General features: G+C 33.9%; 1 protein-coding gene across 1 annotated transcript in view; it reads right to left on the bottom strand.

Moving 5' to 3' along the window:
- The window catches only part of LOC142337182 (uncharacterized), a 29073-nt gene extending 6253 nt beyond the window's left edge, over positions 1-22820 (bottom strand). The window contains exons 1-7 of the mRNA XM_075386299.1: positions 22573-22820; positions 14879-15031; positions 14530-14731; positions 13840-14085; positions 10045-10372; positions 4751-4914; positions 2759-3019 (exon numbers count right to left, since the gene is read on the bottom strand). Of these exons, the coding sequence (XP_075242414.1) occupies positions 2759-3019; positions 4751-4914; positions 10045-10372; positions 13840-14085; positions 14530-14731; positions 14879-15031; positions 22573-22651 (1433 nt within the window). The 5' untranslated portion in view covers positions 22652-22820. The remainder of the gene's footprint in view (positions 1-2758; positions 3020-4750; positions 4915-10044; positions 10373-13839; positions 14086-14529; positions 14732-14878; positions 15032-22572) is intronic.
- Positions 22821-25992: the final 3172 nt, after the last annotated feature.

The raw sequence follows: 25992 nt of genomic DNA, 5'->3' as shown, positions 1-25992 counted from the left end.
GACAATATTGAGTAAAATAGATAATTCAGCAAAAACAGGCAAAATTAAAGGGAATTGCGCAACCCGTGTTTGCAAAAGTGTCCAAAACTTAACCGCGAATTTGAGATGCAAAGAGTGTATTCTTTTTTGCGCCCTATGTGTCACAATTCTGATCGATCTATGTATCTTTTTTTGCAGGTAAGGTAACTCTACTTCGCAATGAATGTATCCAGTTTTTGCTCTGAATGAATCTATAATAAGCAATTAAGCCTAATTTCATGCAAGCTTATTTATTGGAAGGAATTAAGTGATTAAAAGTGGTTTAGAGTTTGATAATATACCATATAGGACTCAAATTTAACACAATGTTTGTATTTGATTTCAGTTGTAGGTCGGAAAAAGGAATTGGCATCACCCAAAGCCTTTTTAGGGAATTTTCGGTAAATTGGACAAATTTAAAAATTTCTGAGAAGTACCTGTTTCTTTTCCGGAAGATGGAAAATGCAACTAGCATCAGCTCATATTCTTGATCATCGCCTATTTTTTCATGGTTTTTCAGGCTTTCATCTGTACTCAAGCGTCCTTGTAATGAGATGAATTTAATTAAAATTGACAAATAAAACAATTGCTGAAACATTCTTCGGGTTCAATTTTTTTTTCCTTGATCTATGCCTTAATTGGTTATTTCATCAAATACATAGCATTTATTTAAATTTTTCCATCTATAAAACGGAAGTTTGTCCTGTACCAGCTTAATAACTCCTCTTATTTGTCCATAACAAGATACGATTAGACAGAGGGAAATTTCGGTTAATAAAATACATGTAAATTGGTTACTGTTTTTTGCTAAATTTGATCCAATAAGTGATTCGCATTGGACTTCAGCAAATAAATTGTAAAATTAATTTTTTTTCAAAAATTTTGAGTCTATTGACAGGTATACAGGTGTCTATCATTTTTTTCTGAAAAATCACTCAATGTGATTTGGATGTCCACTTGCGTCTGTTTTGGATGTCCACTATTTTTTCTGAAAAATCCCTCCATTGCTCGACCGCTTTTTGCGTCTTTAACTGGTTTACAGGGGTCCATTAATTTTTGAATCAAAATTTTTCTGCGCCCATTCACAGGTTAAGAGGTGTCTATTAATTTTTTGCGTCCATTTACAGATTTACAGGTGTCTAATAATTTTATAGATTCCGTCCTGGTGGTGTATATTCTGCAATGGTACTGGAAAGGAAAAGAGCGGATATCACATATGAAGTGACCTCCACTAAGCGCGCTTTTAATTAGGCTCAGTTGCGAATTAGAGACTAATTCATTGCGAAAAATAAATACCTAAAATGAGCGCAAATGTGCTAAAAGATTTGTCACCTATTTTACAAATTTAAAGTATCCCAATTTCGCAGAAATGGCGTAACCTAATTCCCAAAAAATAAGATACAAAACTTGTCTCCTGTTTTCGTTTATTTTATGTATCTGTTTTTTGTGCGATTTTCATTAATGCGGAAATTTTGGGCATACCTCTGCGCCGTAATGAGCGCCGTTAAAACCTCCGCAAAGCGCCGTTTAAACTTCCGCAAAACCTCCGCAACATAACGTTAAAACCTGCGCCGTTTAAACCTTCGCAAGCGATGCTGCATTCACCTTAAATAAAAAAAGACTGTTGTTCATACGACAATCGTTATGTTGGCTTCTTAGTTTAAGAAGGACTGGCTGCTCAGTGTTTATTCAGTTTTCCTGTGTGAAATTTTATTTTGCACTCTTTTAATTTTCATTGCCTTCTTGAATCGGCTGCGATTTAGTTATTCATTTCAATTTAGCACTTCTCTGCAGAAGTTAATTCTTTCGCTGCTCAAGTCAATCAGTAGATTCGGATTGGCTCCAGGAATCGACAATGTTTAGTGTACTCACAACAAAAAATTGACTAAATTGGCACTGCGAAATCTCATATAGTAAATTAGACAGCATAAAAACTAGATTTGCAGCACGAATCAGTACTCTCAACAATAGCATAACGAATTTGACCGAATAGCATGGCGCAGTCAGCACATCAAGACTGCAAAAAACTTTTCTTCAGTTCTTCAGGGAGAAAGCAGCAAGTGAACCCCAAGCAGCTGGGGACAAATAGAAAGTACAAATAGAAAGTTGAAAATGGCCATTCTGGCGAAGGAGAACACACGATCTAATACAATACTGGGAAACAAACCCCGACGAGGTAAAGCTGCTAGTTGAACTCTATTACGAACAGCAATTTCCATTTTCAAAGGCCGATACAGAATAGGACAGGGCGAGGGGTCCGCATTTCACAACCCAAACATACTTTGGAAACCGCTTGTCAAAAATTGGTCGAAAGTGGAGTTCTCTGCAATGAAAAGATGTTTTTCTCAAGCTGATGGTTTGCAGAAGTGGCCAAGTTCCCAGTTCTTAGAGCTACCGAAGATTTTGCGAAGATTTGTTTTTATGACGATTCTTTTGCAAAATCTGTCAAATTTCACTTTGGGTTTTATATATTTTTTCCGCTGTTACAATAGGAAAAATCAACCGATTATTCTCTGAAAAACATCTATAAGTTGTTGGACTTGGAGAGAATGGTCTTGATGGGATGTAACCCGTGCAGAGGCGGGCCAAAAACCGCAAAAATATACGATTAGTGGTGAAATAATGTAAAAGTTTTCAAAGCTGTGAAAATACATAAACTAGCGGTGATTGCCTTCAAATTATGCAATTTGTCAGCTATATCTGCAAACATGCAGGGAAAGTAGTCTGATCTGAGACGCACCATATGAGATTCAAAGCACTGCTTGATGACGTCGAACAGTGAGTGTTGGAGAATGAAGTTACGAGTAGCCCACTATCTGGGTCAATGTAGTTCATCACTTCAGCCCGCTGACCCTCTTGATGATGCGATCCTGAGTTCTGAATGTGATGATTTGATGTAGAGAAATCAGATGTCGTTATTATTGGAATTTCTCCTGAGATGTAATCGTCAGGCCGTCGAAAGGTGTCATGGTTTCTAGTTCCTTCTATGTTTTCCGATAACCTACAAAAACAACTAAATTTTCAACAACATTATTTTATTACAGTTTTATCCAGACAGTCAACATCTGTCACTTGTTTCAAGTCACATTGTTTGATTTAATTTGATCCCTACATATAGTATAGCCAAGGAGTGACAGTTATTGACGCAAGATATACAATTATTGCCTAAATATGCTAGCGCAAACATCGTTTGGTAAACTTTTTGGAGGGAAATTTAATTGTACAAACACTCGTAGATTTAGCTTTAAATCGGAATAGTCAGATCTTAACTCCTTCATTTCCCGAGTCGAAAACAGAAGTTAATCTTGCAAGATCTTGCAAGATTCTTGCAAAAAAAGTTAATCTGCAATAAGATCTTACAAGACAGAGTTATTCTTGTAAGATTCTTGTAAGAATCTTGTAAGATTTGTAAGATTTAACAACGTCTTGTAAGATTCTTGCAAGAATCTTGCAAGATCTTACAAGATTAACTTATGTTTTCGACCCGTTTTATTAAAAAATATTCTGCCAGACCATAGGCCGATAATACAACTGGATCCAATAATACACCCTATATATGACAGTTCGTCTTCTAACAATCTGATAAAAGACGTGTGCGGGGTGATAGATCCACCCAGTGAACTGAAACTTGGTACAGCTTGATAGGATATGCATGATCTTGACATTTCTTGTAAAACTTGAAACATCCTGCCAAGATCTTGAAATACCAACACTTCATTGTAGCTTTGAAATAGAACTTGGTAACATCTCATCAAGATGGACGAAGAAAACTTCTTGAATGCTCTTGACAAAATCTTGACAAATCTTGGTAACACTTATTATCTTTTCTAATCGCAGCTCGACGCATCTCGTCCTCAGACCAGAAATCAAAATCTTCTGAGAACTCAACACATTAAATAAAGTTAAGGTAAATTTACCTTTACGAAGTCGAGGTAAACAATTGTTAAGATAAAGTTAAGGCAACTCTAAGGGTCCAGTTTGTAATATTTTCTCTCTTTGTCCAAAAAAATTCTTTCAAAGGTTTTCAATTCTTCGGGAATTAGACAATATGTCATAATTTCATTTTTGTTGTTTTTTGTGATTCCCCCAGCTGTAGCAACTGTATCAATTGCAAATTTGTGTTCTTTAGATTCAATCCTTTTGAAAAATCAATGTTGCGTTACTAGCGTACTGTATTTGCTACAAATGCTTAGTTTATTTCCTCAAAAAGATATTCAAAAATTTATTTCAGTAGTTTTTGACTGCGATGTTTTTAAGGTTTTTTTTAAAGAACCTTGGTATACAGTGTGTATAAGGTGTGTACTGTGTACATACCGAGCTTGCAGGCATTTAAAAGTGCCATTATACTGGAAAAATTAGGTTCAATTGTTGGTTAATAAACTACCGGGAGCTGAGTTTTCCGACAATTCTTGGTAATCTTGATAATTTACGGTAAATCTCGATAATTCTTGCTTAATCATAAGAATTAATGCTAAATCGCGTTTAAAGGTGCTTTTTAATTTTTAAAACTTGGTATATCTTGCCATGTCATGGCTAATATTTCTTGGTTATCTTACTGAGATCTTGTTTCTTGATACCCGTGCAAAGATCTTGCAATTTTGTACAAATCTTAAAATTTTCATGGTAAGTACCATGTCAAGATTTACCAAGTTCAAGTATGTTTCTTATCAAGGTGTATCATGATTCGGTTCACTGGGCAGTCAGAGACTATAGAGCCAATAGTTGTCCTAACCCGGATAAATTTGGGTCGTATATGAAGTTGTCGTGGAACGAATCCATGGTGTGGCAGCAACAGAAGGCTTCCTTGAGTCGAAAGTAGGGCAGTAGTTTCAGATTGGCAGTGTAACTATCTCCCCCTCCCGATGTTGAAGCATTTACACCGGACCTCTTGTCCCTCTAGTAATCAAAAAATTTATTCAAAAAAGTGGTATCCTTGGGAACAAAAACACAAACACAGCCCACACAAATATACCCTAGTCTAATACCGACGGATATCTCGCAAGATCCTACAAGAATCCTGCAAGTCATGAGTTTTGTTAGATTACGCACCATCTTTCAAGACCTTGCAAGATTCTTGTATGATCTTGCAAGATAGGCGTCGGATATGCAAGAATACTGCAAGATAAGCGTTGATCTTGCGAGATTCTTGCAAGATAAGCGTCCAACTCTTGCACTTTTCTTGCAAGACAAGCGTCAGACTTGAGCGTGAGCCTTTTTCCGCTTCTTTGACGACTAGAGACGGTGCGCTACTGATATCCAGATGATCAGCGTCATTTGTCAGAGGTGCACTAGGGTAGCCAGCAGATTGTCGGACAATACAGACCGCAAAACAGACTGTTGAGAACCCCAAGTTTAAAAGACAGCCAAGACCAAAAAAGTGCGATTCAATTAAATGAGATTCCGACTTAAATATTTTCCTTACTTGACTATATACTCAAATTGGTTTTTTTTGTTCAGTAAATTTTGACCAATCGATATATTAATCGTAAAGAGTTATGAGTCGTATCCTTCAAAAGTCCGCCCCGTGTAGAATATGGAATTATAAAGATTTTTTGAATTTCGTTTTCTAGAACAAGTTATCGTGGTTTAAATTTTGTGAATATTAGACCAATTTGCGTTATCTTTTTTCACATTTTACGAAACGTCGGCTAAAAATTTATCAATTTTGCTATAATATGTTAAAAATTTCAACAAAAGTCCTCTCGACTTTATTTTTGAAGACAAAAATATTGTTGACTATTTTGATTTTATTTTTTGGCTTAATAGCTCTTTCAAAACTCAGCCTTTTCATCAAACACTGCACAAAATAAGCTTATTTACTTCCACTTTGATTGATTTTGCCAAAAGTACACACACAAAAAAAAACACCAACACAGCCGTTGTGAACTCAAAAAGGGGTTAGTCCTACTTTTACTTTCGTCGAGAATGCTCTGTAATTAAAGTTTTGCTTACTTTACTCGATGTTTATCAAAAACGCATTTCATTTTTTTTTTTCAACTAACAAATTATCTATATCTGTATCATTCGAATCAATAAGTGACAAAATGGGACAAACAGCACTAGCACGGCTAGTTTTGGTCCAACCTTGGACTGTTACAATCTAAAAAAATTCGAATTGTAATCAGTCGTTGTCTTTTTTTAAAAAATAACTACAATCTTTTAATGTCAATTAAAGAATAGAAGAATTCAAATCAAAGCTCATTGGTGAGAGGTCAAATTGGCTTCCTAGGCAGTTTTAAATTAGTGTAACTAATTTTGTTAATCGAACGCTTTTGGTCGTTTTCACTTTTAAAAGTCGTTTTGGCTTACGGAATTTTGGCACTACTTTTCGCCTAATATGGTCAACTTGTAGCTTAGAGTCGATTTAAAAAAAACTTTTTTCCTTCACTGAAAAAAACTAATTTTTATTGTGGTCTTCTGTCTGGGTTTTCGGGTTTTCTGGCCTTGGTACTAATAGATATCTTAAATTGTTTTTGATTTCTAGACGTTTCCCAATTTATCACAAACTTTTTCTCGTTTTGTCACATTATCACGTTTTTGACAGTTCACAAGTTACACAAGTGGGCGTTCGCAATAAGACACAATTGATAATATCGAAATCTCTAAAGGCAAAAATTCTGGTTATAATGCCTAAAAACCCTTCTCGAAGCTTTTAATCAAATTTTTTACTTATGTCTTCAACTGAGTTTTCTACTTTGTCTCCTGAGTGGAATGAAATTTTCTGGATAATGCAGGTCTCATAGGATTTTTATAGTGGGATGAAAGAGCTCTATTCTATTTTGAGTACATAGCTGATAGCTTTCATGACTTTGAAAACCATTGTTTTCAAAAATGAAAACAACTTAAAATTTCGCATTTTTGTTCGTTTTTGTCTATCTATTACCTAGTCTCATCAAATAAAGGTCACAAATGACATTAATGGCTTTAAGAGAACACTCACTTCTACAAAATCTAATTTTTTCAAAGAATTCTTTCTTACTATACTGGCTTAGACACGAGAATTTTTGCCGAAAATGTAAATTAATTTCTGATTTTTGTCTTCTTTGACGTTTTTCTGTAGACGTGGGATATATTCTGAATAATTAGTAGTGTAAAGGGCTTCCTTTGGACAAATGAACCAACCTAATATTTTTTTTTGATTCTGTAGCTAATTGCTTTCATGACATGATAGTGGTCACATACAACATTAATGGCGTTCGAAGAAGGCGCAACCGAACTTATTTTGAGGCGCAAAATTTGGCTTTACGGTTTCGACAGTGTTTTTTCACAAGTTTTAATTGAATTTTTGTTTGTTGTTTCTATTTGTTGTTCATTGGGTAGCCGCATCAACAGCTAATGGCTGTTAAGACAGAAAAAAATCGAAAAAGGTCTTTTTGTACAATAACCGATCTTAAACCTGTTCCGGTGGAATTTAAGTCTGTTTCGATATATACAGGACCTCCTTCTCTTCTACTAAAACAAAAATTAATCTGGTTAGCGGTTTTATCTTATAGCTATTGACTTCATGACTTGGATGCCCCGACCATATTTAATTTTTGATTAGATTTTTTCATAGTGTGTATTCAATTAAATCCTATTTTTGCCAGCTTCTATGGGTGTATAGATGGCTTTGAATAGATCATAGAAAAAGTTGCACAGAAAAATGTTTTATATACTTCAACACTGCCTTGTCGCATTTTTCTACCGATTTTTTTGTCCTTCCCGTATTTGTTGTCGTTTTCACAGTCAGACTATTTATTGTGATGAATTATTGATGATTTGAGAATGACACAAACTTTTGCCATTGCCTTCTCGTTGAATCATAACTTGCTATAACCTTTTTTTTATTTCCATTGTAAGCTATTGAATTTTATGGCTTTGATACCAAAGGTTCTTTAAAAAAACTTCGTGTTTAAATATATTAGTTCTTAATTGTTGGTTTTTTGAAATTATATTGTTGAAGAACACTCCATTGTTGTTAAAAAACTTTTTGAAATTGAAATAACGTCTGATGAATTATTGATTTTTTAATGATTTCAAAACAATTTTTCTCTTTCATTTTTTTTCAACTTGCTGTTTTGGCCTGTTTTTTTCTTTATGTAGTCCGAAAGACCTAAGAGTTTGCATAAGCCTCAAACTGAGTGTTCAACAAAGGAAAGTAGGATTTCAGCAAATCGCCTTAAAACTTATGATATTATATGTTTTCAGACGTTCTATTAAAACTTTTCAGTTTTTGTTGTTAAATTTGTCAACTTTTATCTAATTCTCATTATTGAGAAGCTCCATCCAGTGCCCTGTAGTTGAAAAAATAAAATGGCTATTGAAATTACGTCATTATTGATGCTTTCGTTGAACAAAAAGCGTTTTCATAACAATATTTTTATTAGTGAATAATTGTGTTCTTTTTCTCTTCTTTAAGCATATTCGCGTATAAACTGATACAATGATTTTCAAATGAGGCCCAAGTCAACAGACCTATTCTTTCGTTATAGTTTCAATTGAAATAGTTAATTTAACATTTGAATTCATAAACATAATATTCAGATAAGAGCAAAAGAATTTTAATGGCTTCCATAACTTGTGTTTTCGCAAATTGTTTGGAATTTTTTCAATTTTTTTCATCTTTAGTCCGTTTCTGTGGCTTAGTCTAAACAAAGACAGATTCTATTGGTTTTGTAAGGGACTTTTTAGTAAATTATTTAAGAATTTTTTCATAAAAGTTGATGGTTTCAAGAAGTTTGTAATTATTTGGTCTAAAAAATATTGGTTCTTTTTTGAATTCCGCCTCATTTTGGCTTCATTTTGTCAACTCGTTACCTGGTCTCATTAATGTAAAGTCCCATCTGCTTTGTATTAACGTAAAAGTAAATTTGTGTAGTTCAGGTTTCTTCTGATTGTATTTTGCCATTGTTTGTAGGTGCGTTTAGGTTTAGATGTTGAATTTTTGCCGTAAAAAAATGTTTTTTCTTTTGCTTATTCTGTTGTTTATTTTTTCTTCCGCAGTCTTATTGATGGTGTGAGATCTCCAAGTCCCATCTGCTTTGTATTAACGTAAAAGTAAATTTGTGTAGTTCAGGTTTCTTCTGATTGTATTTTGCCGTTGTTTGTAAGTGCGTTTAGGTTTAGATGTTGAATTTTTGCCGTAAAAAATGTTTTTTCTTTTGCTTATCCTGTTGTTTATTTTTGCTCCCGCAGTCTTATTGATGGTGTGAGATCTCCTAATCGCTGCAATGGCGTGATTATTTCTTCATTTGGTTGGCAGTTATGTCAAAAATATAGATGAGTGCAGATCGGAACATCATGTGCGAACGCACATTAACGAGCCTCCTTGTTTATATTTAAATTACAAATGACCTTCGAGGAAAATAGTCCTATAGTTCTATAAATTCTAATGAATTTCAAGTGACTCTCTAAAGACCAAAGCCCTACAGTTGTATAACTTCTAATGAACTTCGATTCTCAATTTAGAACTAATAAGTGATTGAAGAAGTCATTTTTTTAGTGACCTAAATCATGTATGCTCAGGAAAATTAATGACGCGATACACCTGAAAATTCATTCAGAATAAAGTGACCAATGACGCCAGCTGCTGTGTAGCAAAAGTAAAACCGAGGCCAGCGACAAAGTAATAAACATAGCTAGTATGACAAAAAAAAACGATTCGGAAACACAAAACACAATGACAAAACACAAATTTTTAATTAGACTTCAATGATTCGCCCGCAAAACTTAACTATTTTTTCGATTATGCTATTAAATTTGAAATAGAAAATAGAAAAAGTATATAAAAAGGAAAAAAGCAGAATATGATCATTTTTTCGTGCGAAAATTCTCTCAAATGCTTGCCGGAAACTGCGTATTTTCTTATCTAACCAATCCGTGACTTCTCAATCAGTGACTTCTCATAACCGACTGACGCCGGATGAACTGTTCAGAGACTCGTTTTACTAAGGGGGTTAAACGGATGCTTCTAGATATCATAGGTCATCGATGATTCCATTAAACCATTGCAGCATTAAATTCAAAGCTAATTTCGTTTGCACCAGCCTTGGATTTTCTCCGCCAAAGTCTATGATCTGAATCTCTGTCGTGATCACGTAATGACGTCACCCGGGTGCTGAAAACATTGGGGACCCCAGTTGCGCTCCACGGTAGTTTCCTGTCTTTTTGACCTCTGCCAAATTCTTCCTCTGACTCGTCCCCTTGCTGGTGCGAGCGGCGTTTGTGCCGACGACTTGACGAGGGTGGAGTAATACCAACAGTTGCGGGCGAACGGTTCCGGTTGTATGCATCGCTTTGCTGTCTCCGAGATATTTCGGAATGTAGACGGATCTGTTCGTATGGTACGGTTTGTCGACGGCGTTTTTGATTGTACCTAGAAATATAACTCAGTGCAGCAGATATAAACCTTAGCCAAGAATGTAAAGTAAACTATAACTATGACCAATTGGAAGCTTAGAAATTTTTCTTGAGTCCCGAAAATGTGATGCACGATTGTATTCTCGAGTCTCTTGCAGAAAAAATCTTCTATATGTCTATTAACTGAAGTATACAAAGATATCGATACAAGGAATACCATTATTGAGAACAGATGTTTATATGATTATCGAGCTAGCTAGTAGCAAACAGAAAGAACTTTATGTTGTACTCAGATGAAAACAAGAAAACACGTTTGCGAGGAACGTCAGTGCTAGGAATGTTCTGAATCTGGTCAAAGAAATGACATTTGAATTGCTACTTTTGTCAGAAATCACCAACGTATGAGAGGAAATTGCTCAATTGCTCTGAGCTCTTATGCTGAAAATCAAAAAAAGCTGTGTTCATTCTTTGTATACTGAGTTAAAACACCCTAGTTTTGATAAGTAAAAATTCAATCGGGAATGTCTTTCTGGACCGTTCTTCAACAAATATTTCTGCCTCCCGCCACTATCTCAATAAATTGGTCATTGCAAAACACTTAATTCAAAGGCAAAAAAGTTTTCGAGGTTCGCACACCTAAGTAATTCTTTGGACATTAATGACGTCTTTCAACAGAAATTTTTTATCTTTGAATAACCTTGACACAAAACAGTAGCCTTTTATTCTATATTCAAAGTCAGTGAGTATATTAACAGCAAATGATAAAGCTGGCTCTGTATCTGCTTTTTTACAAAATATTTCGACCAAACTGACACTACTTGGGCCTAAAATTGTGTACCAAACGAAAAACAGTTCAAAACTTTTCCAATTATTTAGGAATAGTTCATAATTTGTATTACAAAAAAATGACAGGTTCAAAAAGAATTACGCACATGTATAACAGATGATAGTACCAGCTAAAATTTTTTCATTTCCCTAAAAATTCAACTGATCGAAACGTTTGGTTCGCATCTTCTCGTAAAAAGTTATTTCTTCATTCAAAGAAACGAACTTAATATCAATTTAGCTGCCGATTGTTAGACCTCGTTGACATCTTGGAGGTAACTCCTCGACATCTTGGCGAGTTCTCAGATAGTCGTAGGAAACATCGAGTAACTAGTCAACAACTCATATTCCAGAAAAACAAAAATTAGCTTTGTAGCTTTTCTGAGAAAATTAGTTGCACCTGAGTTATTAAACGTTTCATAAGCGTTCCTACAACCGCCTCTTAGACACCAAATAGGATGATCAAAGAATAAATATAAAGTTGGTGAGACGCTTCATTACTGAGACTGTCAGGAAAATAAAAAAGAACAAAACACATGGATGAAAACAAACAAACAAATTCATTTAGAGTTCAAAAGAGATTTTTACAAATATGCCTTTAATAATAAAGCTCGGCAACAGAGCTAATTTTTAAAAACTGACCCTATTTAAAGTCATTGAATTGAAGGGCAATGAAAAAAATTTGGGCCGAGGCTGTCAAAAATTAAAAGATAAAGGAAACCATCATTAAAATGATTAATTTATTATTGAAGCGAGAGACAATGAGACCTATTTCAAACATGCTAATTTTAATTGCAATTTTTTGAAGATAAACCATGATAATGTCAGGAAGATTTAAAAAGCTATCAATTGTTATCATAAAAGTTTCTCGAAGAAAAGCCATTGTAACATATTATTATTGAAACTAAGCGATAAAACAACAAAAAAGTGCAACAACACTCTAAAGAAGAAGCTAATATTGAATATTTGTTTAGACTCCGTATTGATAAAATCAAAAAAATCAAAGCAAATCAACTCTAAAAAATATATAGGTTTTTTTGTTTAAAAAGACGGACAATAATAAATTCCATTAACAAAACAAAATGACAGGACGTCAAAAGTGATAACATACAAGGGCATAGTTCAAAAACCCGCTAAAATGTGAGGCTGCATAGAGGTGAACTATTAAAAACTGGAAACTGAAAACATTAAATAACTTTGATGTGATTTATTGAAAGATATTTGGACATATCACTTTTCAGAATGAACAATAAGACCCACCCCAAATATAACACAAAGGAAAGACTCCAAAAGCTCAATAACAATTGAATAGGCAACAGAGCTCTTAAATTAAAAAACAAAAATTATCATCCATAAGCATTGATTGGATTTGTTTCTGTGTCACTGATATCCGGCAGGTCATTATTCAGGCGAAGCAATAAGAAAAAAAAAGAAAAACAAAAAAGAGCAAATCTCAAAAATTCTCAAGAATTTTATGAGGCTGCATGGAAATAAAGGCGTAAAAACCAAAAACCTAACAAGTGGATACATTATTGGCATTTTTGTTTCCAAATACAAAAACATGAGGGTTTTTGTTAATGATAATAAGATGGAATAGAAAGCTCCAAAATTCATTAACTTTGATAGGACATCGAAAAGCTATAATAAGAAAAATATGCATAATTTAATTAAAATTTTTTGAGGTTACAACGTGATAAAATCAGGAAGGTAAAAAAAATTGTCTGCTGTTATCATAAAAGCTATCAGCTGTTATCACCAAAAAAGAAAACATTGTGTAATAGTAAAAAAAAATTCGCTATCAATTGATTCATTCCGACAATAGCAACTGGGCACCATTAGGAGACTTATTGGCTCTTCAGAAGCCTTCGCCGAAAATGAGCGGGAAACGGTCAAAAGCATTTAAAATTATCGCAGATAATAGTTCTTGGCTGAAAACGATCTCACTTTACTTACTAACAGCAGTCATAGAATTTATTCAAGTTTTTTCTAGAGGTTTACGAAAAAAAATTTATTTTATCTAATTTTGAAAAAGACACCATAATTAAATGACGCATTTAGGTTATATATAGGATTAATTAGCAGAAAGCCCGCCAATTGTTAATTACGGAGCACTCTTTGAGGAAAAAGAATTTCAAACAGACCTCAATTGAGTTTACAATTGTTTTAGCAGTTTTATGTCTGTACTCTCAGCAAATTTGGGGAAAACTTGTTTGAAAATGCATATTTAGCGCCAATGATCATGAAGCAGTTCGAATTTTTGACAATTCAGTCAAAAAATCATATCAAACAGCTCAGCAAACGTGATACATCTCTAATTGTAAATCCAATAATTCTATCGTTAAAAATTTCAACAATTTTTGCAAAAATTTTCAAAGCTTCAGCAAAGTTAGAGCTAAATGGGAACAATAACCTCTGCAATTAACCTAATGTTGACAAACTTTTATACCCGGATAACTCCTCGAAAAAGGCAAATTTCTGAAAACAAATCTTTTAATTAACATTTCTACGCTTTTAAGTGACACCACTCATATCTTTCTTTTAAATGTCTTTTTTTTAGATGACACACACTGTGTCAAGCTTATCTTATGCACAGTTCACCTGCAGTTGTACGGTACAGCGTTCTGATATCAATGATTATATTTTCTCTAATTATCTAACCTAGTTTCCATTTGACCAGGGTTTCTATAGCTCCCCCCAGCTCCTCTACTCCCCGTGTGTTGTCGCTGATGACGGTTGATTGAGTCGTATTTACTACCACTACTTCGTCTTCTGTTGAAGTATCTGTTGGCACCTGAAGAAGTTGTAGAGACATGTATTGATTCATCGCACTCATTGTAGTCATCTCCACCCGTGAAGTAACCCCGGGAGTAGCCCAGTTCCTCGTTGTTGTCATTGGGCGCGAATCTGAACAAAAATGTCTCAAAAACGTGGCCCGGAGAACTCCGAGCGAATTGACATCTGAAAAAACTGGGGTCTATGTGGGGAGCAAAATTTGTTAAAATTTGGAGGATAGACTACAATTAACCATACAATACAGCGTCTGAAAAATGGTCTGATCAGAAACCAACGTCCATAGGTTAATCTGATCTGATGTGCCTTTGGCCCAGAAGTGCCACCTAGCCATATTTGTTTCAGAAAGCAGAGGTACTTATGATCAAGATTTTGCTATCAATCGAGGCTTTTTTGTTTCATTTTGGGTTCAACTTAAAACGAAAAAAGTGACCCAAATAGTCGACGGCAAAATTGACGCAAAAGGGGCAAAAACGAAGTTTTTCTGGTCATTTTTGTCTTTCTCTGATGACATTCTTAAAACGGGATGGTTTTTATCTGCTGTGTGTTCGAGAATACCTTTTGAAATATGTGCCAAACTGTGGGTCGTAGTCGGCCGCTACGTCAAGATAGCAAACAGCTGCGAATTCGATGAGAGAACAGAATACGAAGAAGAAGCAGCCTGCGAAGTAAACATCAATGGCCTTCATGTAGGATATCTTGGGCATGTTGTTGTTACTCCCTGTGATTATGGTCAGCAGAGTCAACACTGTAGTGATTCCTGCAAAAGATTCATTTAAGTTCCCTTCTGACTTCACTATGATTGATAAATTCAAAGTGGTTGGTACGAAATTATTATTGATTTCACTTCTCAATTTTTTCTCAAATTTCATGAAGAGAATAATTGCTGACCATTAGTTGAAGTTACCTAGAGCAGCCCGTGCTGGTACTGAGGAGTGTCCTAGCCAGAAGGAGACCCATGAGACCATGACTATGAGGGAGGAGGGCACATACATCTGGATCAGGAAGTAGAGAGTGTTCCTTGCAAATGTGAACCTAGCTGACAGGGTCGACCACTTTCCTATCAACGAAATATAAGATGGTCTAGCGCTACTTATAATTATTATATTTATATTGGACTAGCGACCAATATAATAATTATGGTCCCCCTATACGTTCTAGCGCTACTTATTTCATAGGTGGGGGGGAGGAGGTTGAGGTAAAACTCAAAGCTGCCTGTTACTCTATATGACATGGCTTTGAGAAATTGCTGCTATTATATCAGACTTACCAGGTAGTCCTTTCTCCTGAATTTAAAGTGAAAGCACTTTTTCCCGGGAGAACTAATACAAGTAATTGGGAACTTTTTTCTAGATTGACTAAAGATTTAGAACAGGAAGACACCGTATCAGTTCATTTGCAACGAAACAAATACTCGGGACCTATACTACAAACCTTGGCAATTTGACCGAAGCGTGATAGTATTTTCAACTAATAAGTATTTTTGCAGAAAAAAAGGGTAACTCTTAACAACTGATGTGGTCCTATAAAAACTTAAATTTAAGTACGAAACGAAGTTCCGAAAACCTACATAGGTACAATAGTATATATTTTCCGTTAAGTAATTAAAGGAGATGTAATGATGTCCGAGTAGTAATTTTATTTTTATCACGTGTGAAAAAGTCCCAAACTTTGATGATTAATTCGATTGCCTATTAAAACTTAAACTCCATTTTGTGCTGAGAAGTCTAAATTCTATGTAAGTTTCTGAAAATATTCAGTTGATGTAGAGTCAAAAGTCCCATTATTAATCAGGACCAAAAATTCCTGAATAAACCGCCGAAAATTTTCTATTTTAGCTCTTAATTAGCTACCCAGTGAAACGAAACTTCATACACCTTGCCATGTCATACAAAATCTTGAAAACTCCTCTTGCAAAACTTGCCAAGACCATGATAGCAAAAATTTCTTGAAAAACCTTGATAAGATCTAGAAAAGATTTTATCAGTACATGTCAAGAGGTTCTCTTGCCATAACTTGCTAAGATTTTGATAAAATTTGACACATGGAAAAACAGTTTTCGTAGCATATATGGTTATAAAAAAAACAGTTTTCGATTCAAATTATTGGTTGAAAATTGGGGCAAAGTGTATTGAAAATAGTTTGGGATACTCTCTTTTATTGAGAGCGAGGCAAACACCTTAATTTATCAAGATGTTTTTAAGTGCTCTTTAACTAAAAGATGTAATCAAAAATATTTTCAAATTATTACTTTTAGGAAAATTTTTTCTACTCCAACCTTTCATTGGAACAAAACTTTAACAGTGAAACAAAACTTGATACACCTTTCCATATCATACAAAATCTTGAAATCTCTTGCAAAACTTAAAACCTTTTGCCAAGACCATGATAGCAAAAATTTCTCGAAACACCTTGGTAAGATCTTGACAAAATTTTATCAGTACATGTGAAGAAGTTCTCTTGCCATAACTTGCTAAGATTTTGATAAAATTTGACACATGGAAAAACAGTTTTCGTAGCATATATGGTTATAAAAAAAACAGTTTTCGATTCAAATTATTGGTTGAAAATTGGGGCAAAGTGTATTGAAAATAGTTTGGGATACTCTCTTTTATTGAGAGCGAGGCAAACACCTTAATTTATCAAGATGTTTTTAAGTGCTCTTTAACTAAAAGATGTAATCAAAAATATTTTCAAATTATTACTTTTAGGAAAATTTTTTCTACTCCAACCTTTCATTGGAACAAAACTTTAACAGTGAAACAAAACTTGATACACCTTTCCATATCATACAAAATCTTGAAATCTCTTGCGAAACTTAAAACCTTTTGCCAAGACCATGATAGCAAAAATTTCTCGAAACACCTCTGTACTATCTTGACAAAATTTTATCGGTACATGTGAAGAAGTTCTCTTGCCATAACTTGCTAAGATTTTGATAAAATTTGACACATGAAAAAACATTTTTTATAGCATATATATTTAGAAAAAAAACCGTTTTCGAATCAAATTTTTGGTTGAAAATTGGGGCAAAGTGTATTAACAATAGTTTGGGATAAACTTTTTTATTGAGAGCAAGGCAAACACCTTAATTTATCAAGCTGTTTTTAAGTGCTCTTTAAACAAAAGATGTAATCAAAAATATTTTCCAATTATTACTTTTAGGAAAATTTTTTCTACTCTAAAAAGCTGCTCTAACTCGAAATTAGAACGAAATACGACAATTGCAAACCGTTACTTAAAGACTGCTCGTTGTACTAATGCTTCTATGCTTATAGAACTGGGTAACTTATATAGTTCTTGTTCGTTCATTCTAGTTTAAGTCAAAACTCTGATAATTAACTCAAATTTAGTACTTTTGCTTTCTTTCGTAAGTTCTCGTAATCTCTCCAATCAGACGCTCGAATAACACACATATGACGCTCGAATAACACACATTGAAATCAGTTGCATATTGTGCATAAAGAAACATCATTTTGACCTTGTTAAAAATTACTATTGCTTAAACACATTGATTACGTCAAAAACATCGTCTGACCTATAACAAAAGAATGCGAATTTCTCTTTAAACTTTACTGAACATCTCTGAAACTCTTCGTTAACGGATTGATACAGACTATATCATTTACAATGCTCGACGAAAAGCAATTTACCTCAATAAGTAAACATGACATCTATCAACTTTATGTAAAAACATACAAGGAACTTGAAGAAAAAGAAATATTTATCGAAACAACAATTATTATTTTTACTCAAGCAATGGAAAACGGTATGTTATCTTCAATCAAAACCCAAAACACGACTCTCCGAGGTAAGCCAAGTGTTTCCAATATTAACGCAGCAATTCAAACGGATGACTATTAGTTGTTAAGAACTTTTCCAAAACAACCTTTACAAAAAGAAAACAATAATTTGGTAATTGGAAGCAGCATTATAGCAAAACTGGAGGACGATAAATCTATACCCGCTGATTGCAATATTCATGCTCATAGGGGATCAAAGACTAATGAAAAGCTCAAAGTTTTAAATTCCCATGAAGACAAAAAAATGAAAACAATAATTATCCAGGATGGAACAAACAATGTATTGAAGCATGGAAAAAATGCAAGTCAAAATTTTGAAGAACACAAGAAATTGTTGGATAAATGCATCGAAAAGTTTGATCAAGATGTGTGTGTGTGTAGTTTGTGAAATAACTTCCCTGATAGATGCAGTTAAGAATAATGACAAAAAACGAACTGATCATCGAAATTAGTAAGCCTATTCATGACTATTATGCTGATAACTCATCGGTTAAGATTCTGTTGCTCAATGCAAACATTAAAGGAGCAAATAACAATCAATCTGATGAGGATCGTGAAAGAAAGGGGGGCTACAATCATTTGATTTTGACAATGTCCACTTAAATCATCAACATGGCGTTCATTTATTAAAGAATTGGCTCCCATCGCATCTGCTAGTGACATCGAACTGCAGTATTTGTCCTCAAGGACTTTACCAGAACAAAGCTATGGCAGTCAGAGCACCAGTTGTTCGCTTCAAACAAAACTATCGTTATCAACCGTTCAATGTTACAATAACAAACATCTCAGCTTTCAATTACGATTGAAAGAGTAATTACAGTTATCTAAACTATAATAACAATTTCCACCCCAAATCAAACGACGGTTTTTATCCATACAATAATGTAAACACCTTCCAATAAATCGTGATATAACTCTTTACTATTAATGAAAGGGTGTTCTGAGTTGTTCAAACTTCATTGTCTTGTTGAATATGTTTAATATATTAATTTTTGTATTATTTCCCAGCAAATCCGGTGCTTCATTCTGGTTCTTCTGCTATAGACCTCAAGACTTCCCGCGTCAATAGCAGCAGAACATATTGGTAATTGTAGATCTAAAACCTTCAAGGCAGTTAGGAATAGTACGAAGTATGGGCAAAGCTTGCACCAAATTCTTTTTATAACTCAGTTGAGTTGCATATGTTCAGTAAACTATCTCTGCCTTCACATATGTGCTATATCGCTGCTTCTAGCAGGCGATGTTGAAATCAACCTACGCCCTTTTGAAAACTACCGCTCCACAGTCTTGAGCGCACAGAAAGCAAGAAATGAGCTCAAAAATTTTCATTTGAATTGCCAGAGTTTAGTTAAGAAAAAACATCAACTAAAAAATCTGATTAAGGACTTGGGTCGAAATTGTATTCACTGCTTTACAGAAACTTGGTTCACTGAAAATGACCATGAACAGTTGTACAACCCTGAAAAAGAAAATTTCTGCTGCTTTAGATACGATAGGAAATTAATGAACGAAAACAATGTTAGAAGAGGAGGCGGAGTAATGATTTTGGCCCCGAAACATTTATCACCAAAATTACGAAACGATCTAAACAAATTTTCAAAACAATTTGAAAACCATTGGATTAGTCTTAAACTTCCTCACAAACAGAACCTACTACTTAACTTGACGTATTGCCCAAGCAAACAACAAAGCATGCAATTTCTTGATGAGCTTGCTATAAAAATTGATAGCGTTGTTTCACGAAACGAGACAATTGTTTTAGTGGGGGACTATAATATCAACTATTTTAAAGATGTCGAAAACCAAAGTTTGGAGACCAATTTAACACCGTAAAATTTAGAAATTCAGAACACAGAAGTTCCAACTCGTATCAGTAGAAATACTTTTACCAGAAGTCCTATTGATTATATGATTGCAGACAATTTTACGGTGAACAGTACTATAGTCTTTGACAATGCTATTTTTAGTGACCATTTTGCTACATTAGGTTTTCTAAAATACAAAAAGATCAGCAAGCAGCTTAGCACAATAAAAACGTTCTTTGACAAAAAAGATTATGAGGCAGAGCAATTCAGGCCATCTTTGAATTCATCAAATTGGGATAAACTATATCAAACTCCGGATATTGATGTAATGTTTGATTTTTTTACTAATACATTTGTTCAAGCGCTTGAGAAACACGCTCCAATTGTTTTATCAGAAATGACAAAAACAATTTTCCTCCATCTAATACCACAAGACAGCTGATGATTAATCGTTAAAATTTCCTGAACGAGGAGAATTTCAAACAATTTTTCTCTTATCAAGAAAATTCAAGTATTTCTTTTAGTGAAGATTACAAGAAATTTTATCATAATTTAATTGAAGCCGCTGAAAGCGACAGGAAGAAATGGTTGCTGATTAACGAGATCAGAAACTCGAAAAAAGTCAGCCAAACATAACATGCTTGAAAAATGTGTTCAGCAACTATGTCACAGACACTAAGAAAAAATCAAATCTTCTGAAACATAGGTTTTTAATACTCGGTAAATTTTCCGGTTCAGAGAAAACTCTTCCAAAGCGAAAACGCTTTACTTGGAAAACATTTTAGTTTAGATTTGTCACCGAAAAAGAATGCTTTGATGCTACAAAGTTACTTGGTAAAAATACAACTTTTGTTCCATCTCTTTTTGTCCCGCATGGGCTTTTAAAGATGCGAGTTCTGTTGTTACTCATCATTTACGCTACATTGTGAACAACTGCATAAAGGAATCTTATTTTCTCAAATGCCTAAAAAGCCCATATAATACCGCTTTTCAAAAAAGGTTACCTTGAAGAACCGAATAATTATAGACCAATATCAATTACCCCCTGTCTGTATAAAGTAATTGAACTCTTATGAGAAATCAAATTAACGATTATTTGAATGTTAATAGCCTTGCCATTAAACATCAATATGGTTTTAAGAAAAAAGATCTACAATAGATGCAATAATTTGCGCAACAGAATTCATCAGAAAAGAAACAGATAAAAACAAATTTGTAACAGCAGCGTTCCTTGATCTCTCCAAGGCCTTTGACTCGATCAATTATGAAATTCTAAGCTTCAAGCTTGATAATCTGGGCTTCGACACATCTGCACTGAAATTAATTGGTAGTTTTCTATCGGATCGAGTACAGTCAGTGGTTTTAAATGACATTTTTTCAGACAGTTTAAGTGTTTCAAGAGTTGTTACTCAGGGCAATGTTTTAGGACCTCTATTGTTCTCTATATCATATATCGGTGATATGCATGAACAAGTTGACAACAAAACAGAGCTAATTCAATATGCAGATGACAACATCTGGCAATTCATTTGAAAAAAAAAGCAAAAACCATTTCTCATCATGTGCTATTAAATTAAACAATTATTTCGAAGAACATCAACTGAGTTTAAACGCTTCAAAAACTGAATTTATAATTTTTAGCAAAATCGCAAGAAAAAATCAAAAGGAACTTCTAAAAATTGATGGCGCTCTCGTTTAGGAAAAACAGGAATTCAAATACTTAGGCGTTCATATAGACAATAGATTGAAATTCCAGAGCGAAGTCAAAATTTTGTTCAAAAAAATTGCCCCTGGAATAAAAACCATATACACAATTCGCAACTCTTTACCAAGATCATCTTTAAAACTAATCTTGAATGCTCTTGTTTTGAGTCAACTTCATTACTCTAGTCATTCAATCGATTGGAAAAAATATTTTAGTGTCAATAGAAAAACAAATCAACTGGGCCTCGAAAGCTTCTTTTTATTGGTCGAAATTTGAGTCAACCAAAGAACTGAGATTAGAACATAACATTTTACCTATAAAACTTTTTCTCGAAACCAAAATATTATTATACTTTTGGAAAATTTAATCGGGCCGGCTACCTGCTTTCTCCCCAAAAAATGGTCAATCGCTTGCTACTTGGTCAATAGTACAATCACGCCGAACAAAAACTCTTTTCTGGAACTGTAAGTTCAAAGGCCAAAAATTACAAAACTGCTTTACTCGTATTGCAATCAAGGATTGGAATGCCTTAGCAGAGTCAATAAGAAACAAAGAACAGAAAAAAGATTTTAGAAGTAAATTGATTGCTTATCAAATTGAAAAATTCTAATCAAGACCAGACTTTTTCATTTATCAACCAATCAATCTTGGCATAGTTTCAAATTCATTAGCACCTGATTTGCTGGGATCACGCCTTGTGTTTAACCTGTTAAAAATTTTTGATCAACAATAAATTTTGTTGGTTCAAAATTGTACGTTCACTGTTATAAACATAAATGAACTTTCCATGTAAAATTTACACTAAAATACACTTCTGATTGCGTAATTTGAATGTGTTTTCTTATACTGATCAGAATTTAAGTGTTTCTTTTTTTAAGCCTAAATTCGAAATGGTGCAGTTTAATAAAGTAAAAGAGAACAAACACTGTTCAAATGAGTCCTTGCTCCTTACATCGTGAGTTTTTTGATACAAGAAGGTCATATAAATTTCAAGTCTTCTGAGCGTTACTTTTTTGTGGTATCTCTTCTACCTCGATTCGACTACTGTTGTGGTTTTCTCGACCTCAACGGTTTTACACCACAACGGATCTCGATTGAAGTGTTCCATCCCCGAATAGAGCTTTTTGTCTTTGCATCAAATGTCCCAAAGAAACCAACTTCTCCCATATTTTGTAAGTTCACGCTGTTATTCCTCTAATTCCGTTGTTAAAAAATGATTGACATTTTTTTCTTATTTTCCCCCCTTTTTCTCGACCCGAAATGTCATATATGATGCGGTTTTGCTTACCAGTTGATAGGGATCTGTTGAAACTGGAGAGGGTGAGGTTCTCTACTCTGAAGTTGGACAACGTCGTGTCGTCTGCCATTTCAATCGCACTCTTGTTCCTCCTCCCCCCACCTCCGCCCTCTTTCACCTGCCACGCGTATACCACGTCATCAGTCGTGTACCCATCTAAATAACAATTTTATCATTTTCCTTTAGCTCGGCAGATTATAACCATAATAGTTAGCAAAACTAGAACCAGACAAGACTCAGAATCAAGACCCACTTTTTCTAATGCTATAGTACTTTTCATTCTCACTATCTCTGAAGGATCGATCTTCAGGTATCTAGATCCTAGGTCCGCGTGCCGAAGGGTAACGGGAGTCCTGTCTTATCTAAGGGAAGATCCATAATTAATTTTCAAATGCACACCATTAAAATGGTATATGATTTTTAATAGCTAGTGTCACTGAACAAAAACTAGTCCAGAAGACCGAATTGGTATGTTCAGTTTTCCACGTAGAAAAATCTTCAGTTTATTCGGTATGTTTGGTTTCATCAATACCCAAAGACAATTATCAGCACTAAAATTTACATTAGTTACTACGTAGTTTACTATTAGCAGTTTTGTTTATTAAACCGTTGCAAACCCTACTACTTCGACTTATGAGCAATTTTCATAACCACTGGTTGTGAGTAAAATAGCAGTCTCATATAGTCATTACTGAACAAACTGAGTAATTCGGGAAAGTGAACTTCATACCCCCAAACAAGTTCAAACTAACTGACCATTACAAATATCATTCAGCAAAATCTAACAAAATAAAAAAAATTCTTGTTTACAATTTAGTGGGCAAAGCGAACCGAGGTAATTTTGAGGTGTAAAGACCCATTTCAATTTTGCGACAAATAATCAGACAAAGATTTAAGGTAAACTATAGAAAGCTTTCAAGTATCATTGATTTTGTTTTTGTTCTCAAACACCTAGCGCCATAGTTCCGTTCAAAAAGTTATTACTGAGTTTCCTGAAATTTAAGAAATGATACGAACAGATAAAGGCCGTTTATAATCTTAGTTTTTTAATCAATATAAAGCAACGTATTTTAATTAAGCTACATCAGTGCGAGTAAATCGTGAAGTTGTATCCGGAAGAGAACATAGAGAACAGGAATTCAATAACTTGAAACAAGTTTTAAAATTAAGTAATCTGATCATGATGTAGAAAAAATCTCACAAAAGAAGGTTCAGGTTGTTGAGAGCTTCTGAACAAAATCTATAAATTTCCAATTAAACGCGTCAGCATTAAAACGCGGACTCCAAGTACGAGCTTGAAGAAAACATTTCTTTCAACATCAATTATTATGAAAAACTAAAATTATCAAAAAGCTTTTAGACGCCAATTCTGCTGCCAGTAAAAGCAAAACTAAAAAAATCTTTAAGCTACTGACAGCTGAGCAATATATTGCGCAAACTTCTTGGAAAATTCCGTAGACGCCTCTAGGTAATTAAAAATTCTTGGAAGACAAATTACATACCGAAAATAACTTTCGCTAAATATTGTAAAACCCCTGCTTATGGAGACTTGTGCACCTTAAACGGCCCTGCAAACAACTTTCATGGCTATACCAAGCGACAAGCATTTCTACACAATTTTATTTGGTTAAAAATGTAGCGAACTAAATCGAAAAATCCACAGAGGCGTTAGTTTATAGTGGAAGTCTTATATATATATATATATATATATATATATATATATATATATATATGTATATATATATATATATATATATATATGTTTATATATGTATATATATATATATATATATAATATTTATATATGTATGTATACGACTTCCACTATAAACTCATCCCTCTGTGGATTTTTTGAATTAGTTGGCTAATTTTTCTATCAAATAAAATTATGTAGAACTGCCAGTCGCTTGGTATAACCATGAAAGTTGTGTGCAGGGCCCGGTAAGGTGCTCAAGTTTCCATAAGCAGTGATTTTACAATATTTTGAAAAACAAATTTTTTAAAAGCCACAAATATTAACAAAAACAGTTCGTGGATGCGTATTTCCAACAGAGAAAACTCTTTGGAAGACATCTGGTTTCAAAAAAGTAACAAACTGTCTGGCTATTAAGAGTAAATTTTATAGTTATGTTATATATAGTTATATTCAGTTATGTACATATGAACATTCAGTCGGCTGAAAGAGAGACCAGTTATTTTTTGGCAACAACACACAACTGCACAACTGAAAATTCATACGCAACTGCAAATATATATAAACAAATATTTAATCATCAAGAAAAAACGGTTATGATAGCTCCTATAAATAATGTTTCCTGAGCTAAGTTAAATCATTCAAACATTACCTATATACTATTAGTCTTAATTCAATTTTGCTTGAATTCGTAAATCCATTCATTTGTATTCGTAAACTATTAACCCGAGTCTCTGGTCATTTTTTTATGCGGACGTTGTCTATATGATTGATTGTCATTATGTTTTTATATCTGACAAGGAGCATCCTATGTCAACTTTTCAATTTTTTTGTAGGCTCTTTTTCTGACATTTAGTTATGATATTCATAGTACGAAAATATTTAATGAAGTGTATCAACTATTTAGGACAAAAGCATTGCGCACAAATCAAAAACTATACATTTCAAAAAGCATTCTAGGTTTACGCTGAGGATAAGTAAATTTCAAGGATATTTCATTACAAATGCAATTGTCTCACATCTAGTGATTACAGAATCAGCCATGGTTCGAGAAAAGCCGCGAGAGCTGAGAAAACGTTTTTGAAAACTTTAGACCTCGATTTTTCCTAGAAAAAATTAAAATCTCTTTTCAAAGATCAATAAAATTCTTCCAGATTTTTTAATGATACCGCTCTTGTATTTCTCCGCAAATAGATCATAACACCAGAGTGTCATGAACAAATCTGCCCTTTCTTTGTATCTCTTTTCCATTTGTCTTTTGATAATACAATAAAATAAAACAATATTGTAAAAAAAGATATTTTAGCAAAGTTGGCCAAAATTGAATGAAATTGCTCATCCCGTGTTCGCAAGAAGTGTCCAAATTATAACCAATGAATTGAGGATGAGCAATTTTATTCAATTTTGGCCAATTTTGCTAAAATATCTCTTTTTACAATATTGTTTTATTTTATTGTATTATCAAAAGACAAATGGAAAAGATATACACAGAAAGGGCAGATTTTGCCCATGACACTTTGGTGTTATGATCTATTTGCGGAGAAATACCTGTGTACCGTGTTTTCTGAGCGCACTGTATAACAATTCTGCTCGATTTAGATATCTCTTTTTCGCACTCAACGAAACTCGATTCCACGCTAAATGTATCTAATTTTTGCACTGAATGAATCTATAATCCGCAATTAAGCCTAATTTTTAAAGTGGTTTAAAGCTTTATT

Source organism: Convolutriloba macropyga, chromosome 3 (genome assembly GCF_964194025.1).
Source record: "Convolutriloba macropyga chromosome 3, txConMacr16.3, whole genome shotgun sequence".
Lineage (NCBI taxonomy): Eukaryota > Metazoa > Xenacoelomorpha > Acoela > Convolutidae > Convolutriloba > Convolutriloba macropyga.
Note: the sequence above shows the minus strand (reverse complement) of the source record. Positions and strands in the feature narration are given on the sequence as shown.